Source organism: Pelophylax lessonae (genome assembly GCF_965119305.1).
Source record: "Pelophylax lessonae genome assembly, chromosome: 1".
Lineage (NCBI taxonomy): Eukaryota > Metazoa > Chordata > Amphibia > Anura > Ranidae > Pelophylax > Pelophylax lessonae.
Window position 1 is genome coordinate 792487240 of NC_138768.1, and position 18694 is coordinate 792505933.

The 18694-nt window shown below is 42.8% G+C and overlaps 1 protein-coding gene across 1 annotated transcript in view; it reads left to right on the forward strand.

Annotated features, from left to right (window-relative positions):
- The window catches only part of NSG1 (neuronal vesicle trafficking associated 1), a 139397-nt gene that overhangs the window by 43445 nt on the left and 77258 nt on the right, over positions 1-18694 (forward strand). Inside the window, exon 3 of the mRNA XM_082243414.1 lies at positions 1099-1215. Coding sequence (XP_082099540.1) covers positions 1099-1215 — 117 coding nt within the window. The remainder of the gene's footprint in view (positions 1-1098; positions 1216-18694) is intronic.

Below are 18694 nucleotides of genomic sequence, written 5' to 3' on the forward strand. Positions count from 1 at the left end.
TCCACATCACCAAAACGCAGTGTATGGATAACGTGTTTATCATTTTGATTAGTGCCTTTACATATGTTTCTTCTGTGCTTTACATACCAGGACTGAAGTGAACCCCCTTGCCAGAATAAAAATGGTAGCATGCTTTTAAATGTTTGCAGGCAGGTGCAGTCTATTTTCTCCACTCTAGGTGGTGCTCAACCGCAGCGGTATTGCAGTTGGAGAGAAAGTTCAGAGGAACATGGTTCCTCTATGGTTTCCTGGATCACTAGGGGAGCTATCCAATTGGATGCTGCCTCCCCATGTGACTCTGGTAGCCATCTTGGGTCAGGCAGAGCCTATTTAAGTCTCTGGCTACCAGGCTTGGCATACATTTCACGTGTGGGTACTGTAGGGACAGGTCACCCGTCTGACAGGGACAGTGTTTAGTGGTAGGGAGAGGTTCTGGACGAGTAGGGAAAGGATAGGGATTTGCCATCCTTCCTGGAAACCTCTTTATTTGGGTACAGACTGGCCAGGCTGCATTGCACCCCTCAAGACAGAGGTTGTTGGCACATCCAAGAACTGCTCTGCTACACACCGCTGTTGCTTTATGGGAGTGGTCCTGGTCAGGTGCCTTCTCGCCGGGCTTGTTGTGAATTGCTTTAACATTAATACAAGTTCTGTTCTCTGCAACTGGACTCTGAGCGTTTACTGCCGCTGCACCACATGGAATCTCCCCACTTTTCTCTCTTGAAAAGTGTGCTGCAGACATGTCTGTGAAAAAAAGAAAAAGAACGCCAACGTAAATGAAAATAGCTATTTACCATTTACATTTATCGCTAAATGATATGTTTTGCTAAAAGTTCTTATTGAAATCCTGTTGGTTGCTACACAAACATCGTCCTTTTCTCATTCAATTTACAATTCATTGCTTGATCGTACTCACTCACAAGAAAGGGAATGTCAGGAATAATGTGGACAAACAGAATGGCCAATTGAAAAAGGAATTTAATATTGGTTCAATGCTTTATATCAGACTAAAAATCGGAATTGCAGAATTTCCAGGCAATCAGAATATGAGACCTTCTTATTTGCAGTAACAATATGACTTCTAATTTCTTTTAACAGGTTGTGGTGAAAACAAAGACCGAATATGAACGGGATCACAAGAAAGGAAAATTTCGTCCTCCTAAGATTGCAGAATTTACAATCAGCATCAGTGAAGGAGTATCTGAAAGGTTCAAAGTAAGTACTAAATATTATATATACAATAATTTTTACTGTTATTGTGTGTGTGTGTGTGTGTATATATATATATATATATGTATATATATATATATATATATATATATATATATATATATATACACACATTAAGAGGTGGAGTCCGCCTTACAACAGGTTATGGTGGATGGTCATAATGTTCTAGCTGATCGGTGTATATATAAACAATTACATACATTAAAAAATTAGATAGATAGTATTTTATTCCCATGTCATCGCTATTTGCTAGTGAACAAAGCTGTTGCCTATTGGAGCCCTTGATGCACAGTAGGTCAGCAATGCACCTGAACATTAGTAGTAAACTTGGCAATGTGATGGGGAAATGTTAGCTGTTGCATTTGAAGTGCATTTTGGAAGTGTTATGTCTAGTCCTAGTGGTTATCTTGGCAGCATCAACCTTGCTGAACTGTAGTGGGATTTGGTGTAACAGGTACAGATGATGTCCAGGGTCCCAGGCATTGTTCTATGCGCAAATTGCTGGAGCAAGAAGTCATGCGAGAATTGTCATCTGGTTTTTGCAGAAATTTTTCCCACCTGTTTTTTTGCTAGTTGATTCCTCAGTTCAGCACCAAAGAATATCAATGTCAGTAGCTCCTAACTCTCCTGCAACATAACCTACTACATCTGCCATGGTTACATGCATACATTTAAAAGGAGGGTAGTAATGGTACGGTCGGTGGGTCTTATTATCTCAGGAGAGAGCAGCATAGACCGTCATTGTGTAGCAATTTAGAGAAACAGGTCTGATGGCTTTTCTCCATTGTGTGTGAGTTTATATTGCTCTCTCTGGCTGGGTTCACACATATGCGGCCGCTGTTTTACTGTGGGAGTCCAGTGCGGTTCTGTTCATCAGTCCAGGTGCGATTCAGGTGCAAATTTTTACCTGAAATGGCACCCGAACTGGAGCCAGTTTCGCACAGGACTCTTTTTAAAACTGCACCAAGGCCGCCCCACATGTGTGAACCAACTGCATTTAGAAGGCTGCTGGTACGTGAATCAGATGCCATTCAAAACGCATCCAATGCGCATATATGTGAACCTTCCAGGTAATAAACGTTATTAATTACTACAGAAAGCAAGTTTATGCTGTTCTCTTCTTTTTTCTCAATAGTTACATAGTTAGTGAGGTCGTAAAAAGACATCCGTCCATCCATTTACACCTATGATGTGCTATGTGTTTGCTGTTAAAGAGGAAGTAAACCCTCCTCTGACACTTTTACCTATAGGTAAGCCTATGATAAGGCTTACCTATAGGTACTGTAAATATCTCCTAAACATGGGAGATATTTACCTTACATGCAGCCAGTGACGTCTGGTGCCGTTCCTTCAGAGTCCTGTGCCGTGATCGTCGGCTCCCGCGCACGTGCCGTCACCGTGGCTCCGGCCAATCAGATGGCCGGATGCCACGATCCCCGAAGACGGGCGACTGGTTCATGTCGCCTGTCATACAGGTAAGCGGGCGGCACTGCGGGGGCTCGTTCTAAGGTAAGTATTTCATAATGAGCTAGTATGCGATGCATACTAGCTCATTATGTGTTTCTCTTTCAGGTTACAAAAAAAATATATACTGTATTTTCTGGCGTATAAGACTACTTTTGAACCTCCAAAAAATCCCCCAAAAATGGGGGGTCGTCTTATACGCCGAGTATAATATCTCCAAGGTAACCTAAGTATAAGTATTACCGGTAGATGAAAATTAGGGGGGGTCGTCTTATACGCCCAGTCGTCTTATACGCCGGAAAATACGGTATATATATGGGTTTACAACCTCTTTAACCGTACATTGTATACCCCTGCATGTTGTGGTCTTTAAGGTGCCCATCTAATAGTTTTTTGAAACTATCGATGCTCCCTGCTGATACGACTGCTTGTGGAAGAGAATTCCACATCCTTACTGCTCTTACAGTGAAGAATCCCCTACGTATTTTAAGGTTAAACCACCTTTCTCTAGCGCTCATCGACAGACGTAGTCCTCGGTGATACACCACCTTCGGGTTATGTTACCTCCGCAGGAGCAGGACTAGACAGGAAATTAAAAAGCTCTGGCCACACCCTAGGGGCAGTCCCAGAGGGTATATCCTCTCTCTCTCTGCCTCAGCAAATCAGTTATTTTCTGTCTAGTTAGGAGTAAGGACCTAGATACCTTGCTGGGATCTTAGGTCCTGGCAAGAATTTTTTTCTAAAAAGATTTTTGGACAGCTTTTTTTCTCCAGTGTTCCTGTGAGATCTTCAAGCAAGAAAGCTGAACTGGGCGACGGGCTGGATGTTGAGATCCGGTGGTCACCCCAGTTCAGCCTACGAGCGCGTGCAGGCCATAGCTCCGCGCTGGGTCGGCCGCGACAAAGTCCCATTTAAAGGACTGAACCCGCGAGTTAAACGTCTCGCTGAAACGCCAAAGACCATGAGTCACGGCGTCCGTATCGGTCGACAGCCCTCCCGCCCCGGTGGAGAGGGGTACTGTCAGGAGTTGGTGCCCGCCTGGTTCCGGTATGGTGAGTAGTATGTTCCCCCTTTTTCCCTGACGGGTTTTGTGGTGAACGCGGGCCCCTCTCTGTATGGTAAGAAAGAGTTTCTTTCTATCCTATAACATGTCACAAATCCTCCTACTTTGAGTGTGATTTTATGTGTGCAAAAAGCCAGGAGGCTTGGTTTGGGAGCTAACAATCTATTGTATACATGTTTTTAAAGATGTAATCTGTGGCATTCTGGGAATCTTATGGGTTAAGTATAAGCTACCTACCAGTCAGAAGCCATGGACATGTAGACTGCCTTCCAAGTCAGATCTCCAGCTAATAGCAGGCCTCCCGAATGGCCATGCGGTCCGCCAGGGCCGGTACCGCCAACCACGCCATATCCCCATGCAGAGAGAGTGTTGTGTGCCTGCAGCACACCGCTAGTCAGCACAGGCCGCCGCCATTTTTTTTGCTGGATCGCACGAGCCGCCATTTTGGCGTAGCCTCGTGTCTCCAGCATGGGGGCGGCCATGTTTTAGGTGATTCTACACCTCGTGGAGCTTGGGGGAGGCGCCGGAAGGCGTGCAGAGGGGCGGAGCCGCCTCCTTTCTTCCTGGGCAGCCAGCCAAAAGACTTCCTGTTTGTCTAAGACAGCGCTGTAAGCTGTTGCAGTTCAACTCTGAACATCAAGTGGTGAGCCTGGGGGTCTATCTCTCTCTCTCTCGATCGATAGGGATCCCTAGCAGGTAACACTAAGGGGTTTTTTTTTGTGGCGCTGAGGGTCAAAAAAAAAAAAAAAAAAAAGTTTTTTCTTTACTTTGAATTATATCATCCAGGAAGTAACTGGAGTTATTATGGACCCTGCCACACATATTCCCCCACCTGTTTCCCTCGAGGGGGCCTCGGGACCCGCCGGTGTACAGAGTATAGAGTCATTTACAGCAATTTTGGAGTCTATGGTGGCTCGGGTGGAGGCGGCCTGTCAGGGACGGGGGTCAAGGAAGCGACCCCCGCCTACCCCTATACTATCTGACACCTCTGACTCTGATTCAGAGATGGTCACTGCAGTTGCAGGTTCCTCTGCAAGGGCTGCTATCCCAGGTAAAGCCCCCTCAGACAGTGAGGAGGACGCTTCTTCTCCTGCTATAATTCAGGAAGAAGCATTGGTGGACGCACTAGTTGTGGCAGTGCAAGAAACCTTAAAACTTGAGGCTTTACCGGCAGAGGCAACTGAAACAGAGAGGCCTTTTGGGACTAATAAGCCCATCAAGACGGCGAAGGCTTTTCCTGTACCTAAATGTTTTGGAAATCAGATTAAAGGAGAATGGGAGCATTCTAAACGTACCTTTACTATTTCCAAGCGTATTGCTAGACGCTATCCGTTTGAGGAATCCATCATTAAGAAATGGACGGTACCACCAGTCGTGGATCCGCCTATTTCCAGGCTGAATAAAGCCACGGTTATTCCAGTGGAGGACACTTCGTCCTTTAAGGATCCGGTGGATCGAAAGATAGAAGCGGAGTCCCGCACTATCTTTTCTCTGATAGGGTCAGCATTTAGACCAGTAATTGTTATTGGTCTAGTTTCCCAGACACTTACAGAATGGGCGAAAATGGTACGCCAAGATCTTAGGGGAAAAGATATTCCCCAGGAGACATCTGATTTGATAGAACAGATCATACAAGGGCTACGGTTTATCTGTGACGCAGCCTTGGACACTACTCCCTTGTTAGGGCATGCATCTAAGTTAGCAGTGATCCTCAGACGTGTGCTGTGGTTAAAATGCTGGTCAGCTGACCTAGGTTCCAAAAAGACTTTGACCAATCTCCCTTTCCAGGGGAATCGTCTATTTGGAGCCAACCTAGATGAAATCATTAAGGATGCCACCGGGGGCAAGAGTACTTTTTGCCACAGGCTGCAAAAGCTAAGGAACCTCGCAACAAGCGAGGATCTTTCTTTACCGCCCATAAAGGGCGCCCGGCTGGTACTTCCGGGAAAGGCAAGACTCCTCCAGGAGGGTTCAAGAAGGGCTGGTCGGACAAGCAGAGGACCAACCCAGCCAAACCCGAAGTAAAGGAGTACACAGCCTGAAGGTGCGCCCCCACCCGATTTCAGGGTGGGGGGACGTTTTCACCGGTATTCAGGACATTAGATCGAGCATCAACCACTACTACCGGTGCGATTCTTCCCTTCCAACATTTAAGTACAGGAAGCGGTAGTTACCGTTCCCTGTATAGATCTTTTCCTTTACCTTTTCCTAAGATTAGTCCCGATACCTCACAGGAATCGGATCTGATTGACCAGATAGGCCAAGTAGCCTCTAGTCGGGTGACTTCGGTCCCTGAGGTTCAACCAGAAAAGATCACCTTTCCTGATAACTATCAGGTATCTGATAAATGTGTGGGAACAGAAAACGACCAGACTTTCTCGGATGGTCGGGGCCAGATAGCTCTAGGGACGCCTGGTTCAGATCCAATCAGCGCCAGTGGTCCTAGAAATTCTAGGCTGGCCTCTTCAAGCCGGCCTGGCCGACTTGGACATGTTAGTCGCAGACGTTCCGTGGGAACTTCGTCTCAGGGAGTGTCTGTAGTCTCAAGGACCTATTTACCTTCGTGCTTTACAGTCGCTGGTTTTAATGGCCTGGCCATTGAGACCCAAGTACTGAAGGACAGAGGTTTGTCTACTTCAGTCATTCCTACCCTTATTAAAGCAAGGAAAGCGACTTCCAGCAAAGTCTATTATCACACATGGAAGACTTATATTGCGTGGTGCGAATCTTTAGGATTTCCTCCACGTACCTATTCGGTGTCTCGAATATTGGCCTTTTTGCAACAAGGGGTTGAGCAGAAGCTAGCCTTGAGCACCATCAAGGGTCAAGTTTCAGCATTAGCAATCTTCTTTCAGAAACCTTTAGCTACCAAATCCTTGGTGCGGAATTTCATCCAGGGGGTGCGGCACCTGGCTCCTCCAGTCCGCGCGCCCTTACCGCCCTGGGATCTTAATTTGGGTTTGTCGGTTCTACAGAAACCTCCCTTTGAAAACATCAGGGAGATTCCCTTGCTTACTTTATCCCAGAAGGTGGTCTTCTTGGTGGCTATTACTTCTGCTCGCAGGGTGTCAGAACTGGCTGCATTATCATGCCAGTCCCCATACCTAGTGATTCATAGGGATAAGGTAGTACTTCATCCTAAGCCATCTTTTCTTCCTAAGGTGGTTTCAGATTTTCATCTGAATGAAGATATTGTACTACCTTCCTTGTGTCCTCAGCCCAAGCATCATCGGGAACATGCGTTGCATTCCTTGGATGTGGTTCGGGCAATCAGGGTAGACCTGAAAGCTACGGAATCATTCCGTAAGACGGATTCACTTTTTGTGATCACGGATGGCCCCAGAAAGGGTTTGCCTGCATCTGCCGCGACCATTGCCAAATGGATTAGACAAACGGTGGTACAGGCTTATTCTATTAAGGGTCAGAGTCCTCCGTTCCCTGTTAGGGCGCACTCCACTCGAGCGCTCAGTACTTCCTGGGCCTTTCGCCATCAGGCGTCAGTGGTCCAGGTATGTAAGGCGGCCACTTGGTCGTCGGTACATACCTTTACTAAATTCTATAAAATTGATGTGACGGCATCGGCGGATGCCTCATTTGGCCGCAAGGTTTTGCAGGCCGCAATTTGAGGAGACCGGTGGTCTACCTCGAGGGTTTTTTTCTGTTTGAAAATTTTTTTTGTTGAGTCTCATCATTAAGGATGAGCATTGTAAACTTCTAGTTGGCACCGGTTGGGCCTTCTAGATTGGGATTTGATTTCCATTTTCCCACCCCTCAGTTGTGATACTGCTCTGGGACGTCCCGAAGGTGGTGTATCACCGAGGACTACGTCTGTCGATGAGCGCTAGAGAAAAATGGATTTTTGTAAAATCTTACCGTAAAATCCTTTTCTCTTAGCTCATCGACAGACGTAGTCCCCGCCCCTCTGTTTTGGAGTTGGGTTGGGTTAAATTCTCTAAGCACTGCTTTTTCACATAACTGATTTGCTGAGGCAGAGAGAGAGAGGATATACCCTCTGGGACTGCCCCTAGGGTGTGGCCAGAGCTTTTTAATTTCCTGTCTAGTCCTGCTCCTGCGGAGGTAACATAACCCGAAGGTGGTGTATCACCGAGGACTACGTCTGTCGATGAGCTAAGAGAAAAGGATTTTACGGTAAGATTTTACAAAAATCCATTTTTCCTCTAGTTTTAGTGAGTGGCAACGTGTCTTATTATATTCCCTTTCTCTGAATAGTTTGTTCCTTATGCTAGGGTCGCCAGTACAGTATTTGTACATTGGTATCATATCTCCCCCCTCAATCGTCTCTTCTCCAGAGAGAATAAGTTCAGTGCTTGTAGTCTTTCCTCATAGCTGATGTCCTCCATTCCCCTAATTATTTTTGTTGCCCTTCTTTGGACTCTTTCTAGTTCCAGCACATCCTTCCTGAGGACCGGTGCCCAGAACTGGACAGCATACTCCAGATGTGGCCGGACCAGAGTCTTGTAGAGCGGGAGAATAATCTCTTTATTTCTGGAGTGGATCCCCTTTTTTATACATCCCAGTATTCTGTTGGCTTTGTTTGCAGCGGCTTGGCATTGCATGCCATTGCCAAGCCTGTTGTCTACCAGTACCCCCAGGTCCTTTTCCATCCTAGACTCACCCAGAGGTTCCCCCCCTAGTGAGTAGCTTGCTTTCTGGTTTCTGGCACCCAAGTGCATTACTTTACATTTTTCAACATTAAACCTCATCTGCCATGTAGTTGCCCACCCCATTATTTTGTTCAGGTCCGCTTGTAAGGTTTCCACATCCTGTATAGAAGATATTGGCATGCTTAGTTTAGTATCATCCACAAATACTGAGATTGTGTTAGATATCCCCTCCTCTAGATCATTTATGAATAAATTAAACAGGATTGGCCCCAGAACAGAACCCTGGGGAACCCCACTTTCCACACCCGTCCAATCCGAGTACTCCCCATTAATCACCACCCTTTGCACTCTCCCCTGGAGCCAGTTCTCTATCCAGGTACTGACATTATGGTCCATACCTACCTTCCTTAGTTTGAACAGTAAGCGTTTGTGGGGAACGGTGTCAAAGGCCTTTGCAAAGTCCAGATACACCACATCCACAGGCCTTCCTTTATCTAGGTGGCAGCTCACTTCATCATAGAAGGTTAATAGATTGGTTTGGCAAGAATGATTTTTAATGAATCCATGCTGATTACTACTAATAATACCGTTTTCATTACTAAAGTCTTGTATGTGGTCCCTTAACATCCCCTCCAAAATCTTGCAGACTACTGATGTTCAACTGACCGGCCTATAGTTACCCGGGATACATCTCTGCCCTTTTTTAAATATTGGTACCACGTTGGCTTTTTTCCAATCAGCTGGCACCATACCTATCTGTAAACTATCCTTAAAGATCAGGAATAATGGTCTGGCAATCACCTGAGCTCTTTAAGAACCCTCGGGTGCAAGTCATCTGGTCCCAGTGATTTATTTATGTTAAGTTTCTCTAGTTTAGTTCTAAGTCTATCTTCTGTTAGCCGTGGTGGTACTTCCTGAGGTGTGTTATTTCGTTTGGCCTTACAAGCTGGGTTCGTGTAGCCCCCCAGTTCTTTTGTGAAGACTGAAGAGAAGAAATTATTTAACACTACCGCCTTTTCCCTGTCCTCTGTGGCCAAATCTCCTTTGTCTTCTTTTATGGGGCCATAGTCCTTCTGGCGTTTCCATTCCTCCTTGGCTGAGATGTGTACAGTATATACAGTATATTTAGTTTTCTGTTTTTATTTTGTGTCTATTTCTCTGTCACTTTGCTGGAGATCTGCTTGCTGTTTCCCTTTTATTCTGTTCAGAAAATAGTATTTTTTGTAAGGTAGATAATCCCACTGTTTTGTGCTACCTGACGCCACACATTGTTAGTTCCTTCTGGGGATTAACATCACCTGTACATAAAAAAAAAAAGTAAAACTTCAGATTTTTCAGACTTCAGAAGGAAAAATGTGAAGTGCTTACCTTTCCTAATCTGGTTTGTTGCATCATATAATTTGCTGTAAAAATTGTAGGAGCAGTTTAAATGTAACATTAAGGAATACTTAGCTTTGTTAAGAAGCATCAGTGTCCATAGTTGATATCCAGGATGCAGGGCGATTGCTCTTAGTTTGCAGTTCCCCATTCTATATTTTATAATTTTTAAGTTTCATTTTGCCAGTGAGCAAATCATCTTCTTCCAGGTCCTTCCCCAGAGACGTCACACTGGTTGACCTCAGTTTGGTCCTTCACCAGTGAGATCCCACCTCCGGCACACATACATATTGGTCTTTCTCTGTATATCTTCCTCCTGCAGCACACACTCCCCTCCAGAGATTCCTTGGTTTTCAGCGGCACACTCCCACCACACAAATTACATATTAAACAGTCTATGTCCTCCCCACAGATATTCCACACTTAGCCCAGACACACAGTCTGAAGCATTGTTTCTTAACCTTTTTTCAGTCAAGGCACCCTTTAACCACTTAAGCCCCGGAAGATTTTACCCCCATTCCGACCAGGGGGTATTTTGCGATTCGGCACTGCGTGACTTTAACGGACAATTGCGCGGTCGTGCGATGCTGTACCTAAACGAATTTGACGTCCTTTTTTTTCCCACAAACAGAGCTTTCTTTTGGTGGTATTTGATCACCTGTGCGATTTTTTGATCACGCGCTATAAACAAAAAAAGAGCTTCAATTTTGCAAAAATAGCAATATTTTTCACATTTTTTTATATGAAATTCCCCCAAAAAAAATTTAAAAATCAAAATTTTTTAACATTTTCGGCCAATTTGTTTTATGCTACCTATGTTTGGTAAAAAAAATCGCAAAAAGCGTATTTTGATTGGTTTGCGCAAAAGTTATCGCGTTTACTAACAAAGGGAAAGATTTTTGTCATTTTTGTTGTTTTTTTTTTTTAACGCGTAATGGCGGCGATCTGCGATTTTTTTTGCGGTACTGCGACATTGCGGTGGACAGATCGGACCCTTGACTGACATTTTTTACACTTTTGGGGTTACCAGTGACATTTCTACAGTAATCAGTGCTATATATATGCACTGTTACTGTAAAAATACACTGGTAGTGAAGAGGTTAACTTTATTTAGGAGGGAGGGGCTGTGTGTGTCCCTAGGGGCGTGCTTTCTACTGTGATTGGCTGTGGCTTGAGCTGTAAGGACACTGATCAACGGATCTACATAGTAGATCCATGTGATCAGTGTCTTTACAGCGAGGAGAATGACAGGCAGCTTGTTTACACAAGCTGCCTGACATTCTCCCTCTCCCCCGCCGATCGCCGAGTGGCCGGCGGACATCGGGTCCGCTGGTCACACGCGCGGGGGGGTCCGTGACCACGCGGGAGCAGGAGCGCGCCTCCGGGGGCGCGCGCTCGCTCCCTAGACCCTCACAAGCAAGCAACATAGCCCTACGTTAGTTTGCCTGTGAGGGGCTGACCGCCGACGTAGATACTCGTGCGGCGGTCGGCAAGTGGTTAAAAAGGACAATCTCGAGGCACCCTCCAAAATTATTCGCTTGAGGCGCCCCATTGTAAAATGAACTATTCTGATAGTTTTACATAATGCAGCAACCAGACATGTAGGACACCCAACGTTAAAGGTGATTTATTCTTCCAAAGCAAATACACTTTTGCAAACTGGTACTGACTGGTATTCCAATGTTTCTCTTCTCCCTCAGTTTTTCTCCATCACCTAATTGATGAGACCCCTAAGCTGATAGAGAGAGAAAATGGAGGGTCAAACAAGGATGATATGCAGGCAACCCCTGCTAATAACCTGCTTTCATTTTGGTGTCTCATCCCAAACCTCCTTTGTCCCTAATTCCACCAAGGCTGGCCATACATGATTAGAAAATCGTTAGAAAAAAAAAGTCATTATTAATAAAGATTTGTTGAACGTGCATGCGATAACGCTGTCATTGCATTGAAATATTTCCCCCAATTGTCGACATATTATCGATTGTTAACAACATAAATGGTGCATTTTGAATCGATTGGCAGAAATTATGTAAAGATTTTTTTGACCTTTTTGAACCCTCCCACTCACCAACTGTATTTAAAGAAAGATCTTTCTTTTCGATGCTTGTACTTCCTGGGTTACGTGTTAACGCACCTTCGCTGTAGATTTTGGCCAAACGTTTTCTGACTGATTCTACTACAAACGTTTTGAAAATTGATCATTTATGCTACAAAAGACCAACACAAAGTGGCACATAATTGTGAAGTGGAAGGAAAATGATAAATGGTGTTCCATATTTTTTACAAATATCTGAAAAGTTTGGCGTGCATGTGTATTCACACTGATACCTCTAACTAAAATCTAGTAGAACCAATTGCCCTCAGAAGTCACCTAATTAGTAAATAGAGTCCACCTGTGTATAATTTAATATCAGTATAAATACACCTGTTCTGTGAAGTCCTCAGAGGTTTGTTAGAGGACCTTAGTGAACAAACAGCATCATGAAGGCCAAGGAACACACAAGACAGGTCAGGGATAAAGTTGAGGAAAAGTTTAAAGCAGGGTTAAGCTATCAAAAAAATACCTCAAGCTTTGAGCATTTCATGGAGCACTGTTCAATGCATCATCCGAAATTGGGAAAGAGTATGGCACAACTGCAAACCTACCAAGTTATGGCCGTCCACCTAAAAACTGACAGGCAGGGCAAGGAGAGCATTAAACAGAGAAACAGCCAAGAGGCTCATGATAACTCTGGAGGAGCTGCAGAGATCCACAGCTCAGGTGAGAGAATCTGTCCACAGGACAACTATTAGTTGTGCACTCCACAAATCTGGCCTTTATGGAAGAGTGGCAAGAAGAAAGCCATTGGTAAAGAAAGTCTCATTTGCAGTTTGCGAGAAGTCATGTGGGGGACACAGCAAACATGTGGAAGAAGGTGCTCTGGTCTGAACTTTTGTGGTCTAAAAGCAAAACGTATGTGTGGCAGAAAACTAACACTGCACATCACCCTGAACACACCATCCCCACCAAGAAAATGGTGGTGGCAGCATCATGTTGTGGGGATGCTCTTCTTTAGCAGGGACAGGGAAGATGGTCATAGTTGATGGGAAGACTGATAGAGCCAAATACAAGGCGATCTTAAAAGAAAACCTGTTAGAGACTGCAAAAGACTTGAGACTGGGGCGGAGGTTCACCTTCCAACAGGACAACGACCCTAAACATACAGCCAGTGCTACAATGGAATGGTTTAGATCAAAGCATATTCATTTGTTAGAATGGCCCGTCAAAGTCTAGACCTAAATCCAATCGAGAATCTGTGGCATGACTTGAAAATTGCTGTTCATAGATGCTCTCCATCAAATCTGAGAGAGCTTGAGCTATTTTGCAAAGAAGAATGGGCAAACATTTTACTCTCTAGATGTGCAAAGCTGCTAGAGACATACCCAAAAACTTTTAGGTGTAATTGCAGCGAAAGGTGGTTCTACAAAGTATAGACTCAGGGGAGCTGAATACAAATGCACAACACTTTTCAGATATTTATTTGTAAAAGAATGAAAACCATTTATCATTTTCCTTCCACTTCACAATTATGTGTCACTTTGTATTGGTCTATCACATAAAATCACAATAAAATACATTTATATTTTTTGTGAAAAATGTCAAGGGGTATGAATACTTTTTCAAGGCACTGTAATTCCCCCCTGCAATACCCTGTGCACTTTCCTCCTTCACATAATTTCTGCTGTCATACACGGTGCTCTCTCCTCTTGCATATACTGTCCCCTGGCATATCATCTGCACTCCTCTCCTGCACCTTTTGCTTTCAGCCATGCAAATAGCAATCCTCCCATGAGCATGCTGTCCACTGAGGGACTTTGTTTCAAATCAGGGACAGTCCCTCAAAATCAGGGATAGTTGGGAGCCGTGCACACTCCTCTGCTACACATACTGTCCACTGTCATACCGTCTGCAATCCTCTCCGACACTTCCTGCCAATTAAGACACTTCTTTAGCAATGCTTGTTATATCCCCAACTTTCCTATAACAGATGTGATGCCAAAAGGCTTGCTTTCTCTTTCTCTTGAAAAAGCATCAAATGAAGGCCTTTACACGGGCTGCATGAAATCAAAGTCAAACTGGCTACAAACTGATTTACTAGGTCTCCAGCATCAGATGAACCTAGGCAACATGATGAGGTATAATAACAATAGCAGTGGCATAATAAAGGCTGATTAGGACAGCTTCTCTGGCTGAAATAGCACCCTTTATACCTGAACTGGCGCTCCCAGTGCTTCTCTCACACAGTTCAGTTGTTGTCATGGTAGTCCTCTGTATTACTCCATGAGTGGGCCCCCTCCATCTTGGGTTGAACAATGCCAGGATCTGCATAGCAGGTGTCCTGAAAACTAAGCTCAGTCTGGGTTAGCTATAGTGAAAGAGGCGAAGGAGGACTAGCTCAGAGCTTGCCCCTTCACACACAAGCCAATATGTCTTTCCTGACAGGTTGCCTTTAATCAAAGCTTGAAACAAAAAATGTAACTGGGGCTTTAAATGATGCTCAATGGCAAAACAGGAGAAAATAAAAAAAAAAAAAAAATCTTTATTACACTATACACATCACATTTAAAATAATTATTTTTAAAAGCACCATTATAACATGGTTTACAATACCCACAGTTACAACAGTGACCAACCACTCCAAAGAGTAGATGATACCAGCATTAGGTGCTGGTCAACGCATTTCGCAGGATTGTCGGCTTCTTCAGGACCTTGAATCTCAGTTAAACAAACAATTGAAGCTTCACTTTTACAATAATGCAACGTCCAATGCATCAAGAAAATGGCCCCAGATAAGCCCCCTGGTCGGTGGAGAGATTACCGCCCACCACTTGTATCTAGCTAAAATTATTTATGTCAGGGAATGTACATTCAGAAAAAACAGCATTGGATGGAAGATTGGAGCAAATGGAAATCTCTTTCTAATACATAGAAACAATTCCAAGGAATATATTCCAGCTAGAGATGCACCAAAATTTAGGTGTTATCCGCATTTTGCTGATAATAGAAAAGGGTGCTGATAAGGCACGCAATTTTGCCCTGATTTCGCTGTGATTTTACCACGATTTTACGGTGCTTATGGTGTTTTTTTAATAGGACATGTGACTCAAAAAGCGCACCAAAAACGTAACACAGGTATGCTATTGGTGCGTTCTTGCTATGTTTTCAATGCATTTCAATGGGGAGGTGCGTTTTTTGTGTGTGTTTTTTTTTTTTAAATGACCAAAAATGCAGCAAGCAAGAATATTAACACCACAACAGAAGCGCAATGAACTAGTGTGAGGACATACATAGAATTTAAAGAGATACATTTTTCTGGAGTTTTTCTTGCACTAAAGGTGCCAATAATGGCCTACAATAAAGCCATATTCAATTATATTCATGATAATAATTAAAAAGTCAAATGTAATACAATTTCATGAAAACAAATATATATATATTTTTTTAAAAACTGTCATTTTCGTTTTTGATTTTCGGCCAAGTGCATCCTGCATTTTGGGCACCAACATTTCCTTTGGTGCACCTCTAGTTGCAGCATACAAGTGTGTAAAATAAGGGTGACTTTAATCAGAGTTTACAGTCAGAGATGGACTCTACAAACATTTGCCGTATATGAGAATAGCTGTCACACTGCCCTTCTTTTAGGTAGCCACACACATTATAATCCAGTCATTAGAATTGTTGACCAACCCTTAAATTGTAGATGAAACAGTTTTTTGAAAAATATCAGTCAGTTTTTCTTATATTTCTAATTAACAAAAAATACATATTGTTGATTTGGAAAGAACCATGTGGCTCAATGAAAAGAAAAACAAATCTCAACTCTAGATTGAGTAAAACATTGACAATAATGTGGCTAACATAATATAATCCCAGAGATTGTCTATTACTATCTTGATGTCTGTTTTTTAAACAACGTCTGGTGACTGTGGAGGAGAAGCCGTAAAAAGCCAAAGAAAACCCAATTTCCAAGGGCATGCACCAGGTGGTCTCTATCAATCTTCATTTGCAGTGTTTTAAGATGTGCCATTGGTGCCTTTTATTAATCAGCAGACCCTAGACACGCTTATTTGCATGATGTTGTCAGGGAAACCCGAAAGAATAAGACTAAAGCCATCCCTGTTGCCTAATGTTAATCAAATTTTTTTTTTTAGGACAGAGTAGGGAAGAATTAACATTTTTGTCAAGCTAAAGTTATATCTGTGATCCCATCAGATTTTCTCTCAATGCCTGTTCCAGTGACACCAGAACAAGAGATCGAGGGAATGGATTTTCCCAGGACAGTAATAATCAGAGATGTATAATAACTAAGTAGAACTACTTCACTACTGTACTTAAGTACGGAAATGCGGTATCTGTACTTTCCTGGAGTAGAATTTTTTTCTCCTACTTCCTCTTTTACTTCACTAAATTTTTTCAATGATTTCAATACTTCTACTTTGATATTTTTTTTTTGTGCTGCATAGTTACTCGTTACAGTTATAAAAATGACCACTGCCAGAACAGTAGATGGCAGGTTTCATGAAGCTCAAAACATGTGTATTATCAGCACATAAGAAAATAAAAGCTACTGTATGTATAAATAAAAGCTGCATTTGAAATAATAAAAAACAATATGATGTTCAAACTTTTGACTTCTTTCTTTAATAACAACATAACACAGTACTTGTACTTTTACTTTCAGTACTTGAGTAGCAATTTTTTTTTCAAAACTACTGGTACTTTTACTTTCAGTACTTGAGTAGCAACATTTAAAAAAAACTACTTGCAATACTTAAGTACAAAAAATGTTGAATACTTTAGTACTTCTACTCAAGTCACTTTTTGATCGAGCACTTCCACTTCTACTCAAGTCACTTTTGATCGAGCACTTGTACTTTTACTCAAGTATGGGTTTCGAGTACTTTATACAACTCTGGAAATAATATTTTTGAATTTTCAGCTGTTTAATGCTCTACAAAAATGTGTTCATGTTGGTGTTCCTATTGGAGACCCATGTCCCCATTCATCTGTTTTGTCTTGATACTGGTATATTTATTTTTTTCTGGGTTTAGCAACACTTATTATAAATCTTTTTATTAAGTTTTTTTACAATACAAATCAAAAATCACAACCAAAAAGAAGAGAAAAGAGAAAGGAAAAAAAGAAGGGAGCATCCATCTACAATTCCTTCAATACAAAGATATATACATAAAACATAAGCAAGAAATAATCTGCACCATTAGTGTTCATAATCACTCAGAGCAATTGGAATACACAATTTCCTCCTTGGAATTTAAATCCTTGTTAGTCAATCCTTTAATAGCCAATCCAAATGGTCCATAATTCCCAATTTTTTAAGAACATCGGCATTGTGGTAAAACCCAATGCCAATGCCTTTTCGTACTCATACGTTAATCTAAGATGTTATTGCTTCCGCTAATTTAGGGACTTCAATGCTTTTCCACTGTCTAGTTATCGTTAACCATGCAGCTACCAATATATGGGCTATAATCCATCGTATCTTTATCAGATATCTATCTATCCCCAGATTAAAAGGGCTAATGCCGGGTTTGGTTCAATAACTGTACCTGTTTATGTTCCTATAAAATTGAAAATGTGATTCCAAAAGCTTGTTCGATTTTTACAAGCCCATAATGTGTGGTGTAAATTGCCGTTTGTCCGCACATTCGCCAACACAGTGGCGAATGTGTCGGATAAAATTTCGAGAGTGGATAAGGAGTAAGATACTGGTATTTTGATCTTTCTGTGGATTGGTTTGGGGCACAGAATGCAACCGAGGTTCTCTCTAGCCAATAAGAAGTCACGGAGGAGAAGGGCTAGGAGCACAACCTGGAGGTTTTCACCACCCAGGTTTTGGGTACCTCATGGCATAGATTAGGTAAAGATGCAAGCATAGGTTTAATAAGCGACAGGGCAGAAAGGACAGTTGTAAAATGGGTGTAGGTTACCAGGATGGTGTACATTCATTTTACTCAATTGTGAGGGTAAACACATGCAGTGGAATTAGTGGACCTTAAAGTTTATATATGAATTTTAGTCTAGCTTGAACCAATGTAGGCATGCATATTTTATACCCTGTGTAAACTGCAAACCACTGTAGTAGAGGCTCTGAAGAAGAGGCGCTGCCTCGAAACTCTTAAGCCTGTACAGCTTCAGGGGACGATCTAATCCCGATCTTGTTGCTGAGGATTTTATATATTTTGATGTGCTTTTTATAAAGAAACTCGTTTGTGAGTATTTTTAATCTATCATTTTAATAAACCTGTCTAAGAGATAATGCACTAGGCCGGTGCGCCCTTGTGTTTGTTGTCGTTTACACTGTAGTTGTAACAGTGTTAGCATTAGTCTCTGGGCGCCAGAACCAAGCGGCTGCCCTTCTGCATATTGGGTTGCTTGATTGGCACTGCGCCCATTCACGGAACGCCTTGTATTTTTCTTTTTCTTTGGATAGGAGGCATTCTATGATTGGGTGAGGTAGAGACTGTGATATTACTGCCCCACCTCTTTACCTCATCCAATTAGAGAACACCTTGAATTCATAAAAAAGAAAAAAAGAAAAAAATACTGTGAATGACGGTAGTGCCGAGTAAGTGATGTCCTGTAGTTGCGCCAAACAAAAAACCTTGCCTAGGCTTAGAGGATGTCATCAGTCTGCTGCAGGCCAGAGGAATTATTTCCTCACTCTCCTCTCCCCCAGTCATCAGGCTACAACATTGTAACTTTGTGGTAGTAAGTCACAAGTCAAGAGGCTCAAGCAGGGGCTGATCTGTCTCAGACAAAAGACAAGAGACAAAAACTGCAGGGGCACCATCATGTACGTGATTGTGTCATCTACAAGCCAGACTCTTACTCCAGAAAGTGGATGGTGACTTTGGATGATGCCTGGATGGTGGT